At 39.2% G+C, this 2959-nt stretch overlaps 1 protein-coding gene across 1 annotated transcript in view; it reads right to left on the bottom strand.

The window, feature by feature from the left end:
• Window positions 1-244: 244 nt before the first annotated feature.
• The window catches only part of LOC111724945 (zinc finger protein 555-like), a 13086-nt gene continuing 10371 nt past the window's right edge, over window positions 245-2959 (bottom strand). The window contains exons 3-4 of the mRNA XM_023512640.1: window positions 820-1883; window positions 245-573 (exon numbers count right to left, since the gene is read on the bottom strand). Of these exons, the coding sequence (XP_023368408.1) occupies window positions 317-573; window positions 820-1883 (1321 nt within the window). The 3' untranslated portion in view covers window positions 245-316. The remainder of the gene's footprint in view (window positions 574-819; window positions 1884-2959) is intronic.

Raw genomic sequence — 2959 nt, 5'->3', positions numbered from 1 at the left:
GTTGAGCTATAGGCGCCGAGCCAGTAAAAATAAATCTTAACAAATACCAAAGTGTCCCTGTTCCAACAATTCATTACTCAGAGAACAATTTAAGAAAATCAGTAAAATTTAAACCTAATTTCATATTTAAGATACATTTCAAATCACCCATGAATCCAATAAACTGTAAAGATAGTTTTATTTACTGAATTGTAAGAAAAAAAGCTACCTACCCCAACTTATGTAAGATAAGAGTACCTAAAAAATTATTTTTCCCATTCATCTGCAAATGAACCATAAATATACTCCTTATGTGTCCACTTTAAACATGAGGTGCTCATAAAGGCAATACCATATTTACAACTTTTACAAGTTCCTTCTCCTGGTGTGAGTTCTCTGAAGTATTGTACATGAATTTATTTGCAGGAGGAGGTCCCATGTTATATTTATACTGTTTTTCTGTAGTATGTATTCTCACATGTCTTCGTAAGGATGAGGAACAATTAAATGCTTTCCCACAGTGCTTACATTTGTAAGGTTTCTCTCCAGTGTGCAGTCGCATATGTATTGGTAAAGATGATGGCCATTTGAAGACTTTCCCACATTCCTTACATTCATAGGGTTTCCCTAGAGTGTGTGTTCTCACATGTTGTTGCAAAAGTTCAGGCCAACTGAAGGCTTTCCCACATTGCTTGCATTCATAGAGTTTCTCTGCAGTATGCCTTCTCATATGTTTTTGTAAGGATATGTGGCAATAAAAAGCTTTCCCACATAGCTTGCATTCATAGGATTTGTCTTCTGGGTGTATTCTCACATGTTCTCGAAAGCAAGCAGACAAACTGAAGGCTTTCCCACACTGCTTACATTCATAGGGTTTCTCTCTAGTGTGTGTTCTCATATGCTTCCGTAAGGATATGGGCCAATTAAAAGTTTTTCCACATTGCTTACATTCATAGGGTTTCTCTCCAGTGTGTACTCTCATATGTCCTCGAAAGGATGAGGGATGACTGAATGTTTTTCCACATTGGTTACATTCATAGGGTTTCTCTCCACCATGAGTCCTTTCATGTCTTCGAAAAGATTGCAGGTAAATGAAGGTTTTCCCACACTGTTTGCATTCATAGGGTTTCTCTCCGGTGTGAATCCTTTCATGTCTTCGATAGGACTGGAGATAAATGAAGGTTTTCCCACATTGTTTACATTCATAGGGTTTTTCTCCAGTGTGTGTAATCATATGTCTTCGAAAAGCTGAGGAATAACTGAAGGCTTCTCCACATTCTTTACATTTATGTGGCTTCTCTCCAGTGTGTGATATCATATGTCTTCGAAATGTTGAGGAATAACTAAAGGCTTCCCCACATTCTTTACATTTATATGGCTTCTCTCCAGTGTGTGTTATCATGTGTCTTCGAAAAGTTGAGGAATAACTGAAAGCTTTTCCACATTCTTTACATTTATATGGCTTCTCTCCAGTGTGACTTCTCACATGACTAGTAAGACTTGAAAAATAAATGAAGGCCTTCCCACATTGCTCACACTCATAGGTTTTCTCAGCAGTGTGAATTCTCATATGCCGATTGAGGGAAGAAGTACGAGGAAAAGTTTTCCCACATAATTTACACACGTAGGGTCTCTCTCCATTGTGGGTTCTCATATGTATTCTCAGGTGTGAACGACAACTGTAGACCTGCCCACATTCCTGGCACTGATATGGTTTGTGTCCACTGTGAACTGTGATATAACTCTTGAGTGATGAAGGGTGCATGAAGATGTTTCCATAAGCACTGTAATCATATTGTTTTACTCCAATAAAAATTTTCTTGTAGAGATTAAGATTTGCAATTGGACTGAAATCTTCTTCACATTGATCATTCCTTTCTCCAAGTCTCTCCACCATATTATTTCTGTTAAAAGTGAGAAGCGTGCTATTAATAGTTTAATAATGATCTATTAATATCTACTATGACTGCATTGTAACCATATTCAGTGAAAGTATAGGTTTTTTACCCTACTTGAATTTTTTTTTTTGAGACAGAGTCTCACTTTGTCACCTTCTGTAGAGTTCCATAGCATCATAGCTCACAGCAACCTCAAACTCTTGTGATTGTGATTCGCTTATCTTAGCCTCTTGAGTAGCTGGGACTAACAGGACCCCCCACAAAGCCTGGCTACTTGGCTTCCCAGAGTGCTAGGATTATAAGCATGAGCTACCACACCCCCTACCTGAATTATTTCAAAGTGGAATAAATGGAATGATAAAGAAGAGGGTTTGACCACTGCCATTATTAAAAGTGTTTCACATATATGGGCTTTCTTGAGAATTATTTCAACTAAATTATGTTTCTAACACTCAATGTCTAAGGTATATTTAAAGAAATAGTTTTGGCCAGGTGTGGTGGCTCACATCTGTAATCAATTCTAGCACTCTGAGAAGCTGAGGTGGGTGGACCTGAGGTGGGGTAGGAGTTCAAGACTAGCCCAAGCAAAAGGGAGACCCCATCTCTACTAAAAATAGAAAAACTACCTAGGCATTGTGGCATGCGCCTATAGTCCCAGCTACATGGGAGGCTGAGGCAAGAGGCTCCCTTGACCCCAGGAGTCTGAGGTTGCTATGAGCTATGATGCCACAGCACTCTAGCCTGGGGTAGCAGAATGAGACTCTGTCTCAATATATATATACATATATATTTTGTAAAAATACTGCGAATAAACAAATTGTATTTTAAATTTCATGATACCAGCCAGAGCAAGAGTGAGACCTCATCTCTTGGAAAAAAAATAGGGGGGTACCCGTAGCTCAGTGGTGCTGGCCACATAAACTGAGGTTGGAGGGTTCGAATTCAACCTGGGCCAGCAAAAACAACAATGACAACTGCAACAACAAAAAGAAAAAATAGCCAGGCATTGTGGCAGGTGCCTGTAGTCCCAGCTACTTGGGAGGCTGAGGCAAGAGAATTGTGTAAACCTAAGAGTTTGAGGT

This window comes from Otolemur garnettii, unplaced genomic scaffold (assembly GCF_000181295.1).
Source record: "Otolemur garnettii isolate 467f Iridium unplaced genomic scaffold, OtoGar3 scaffold00029, whole genome shotgun sequence".
NCBI lineage: Eukaryota > Metazoa > Chordata > Mammalia > Primates > Galagidae > Otolemur > Otolemur garnettii.
The sequence above is the reverse complement of the archived record's forward strand: the minus strand, read 5'-3'. Positions and strand labels throughout refer to the sequence as shown.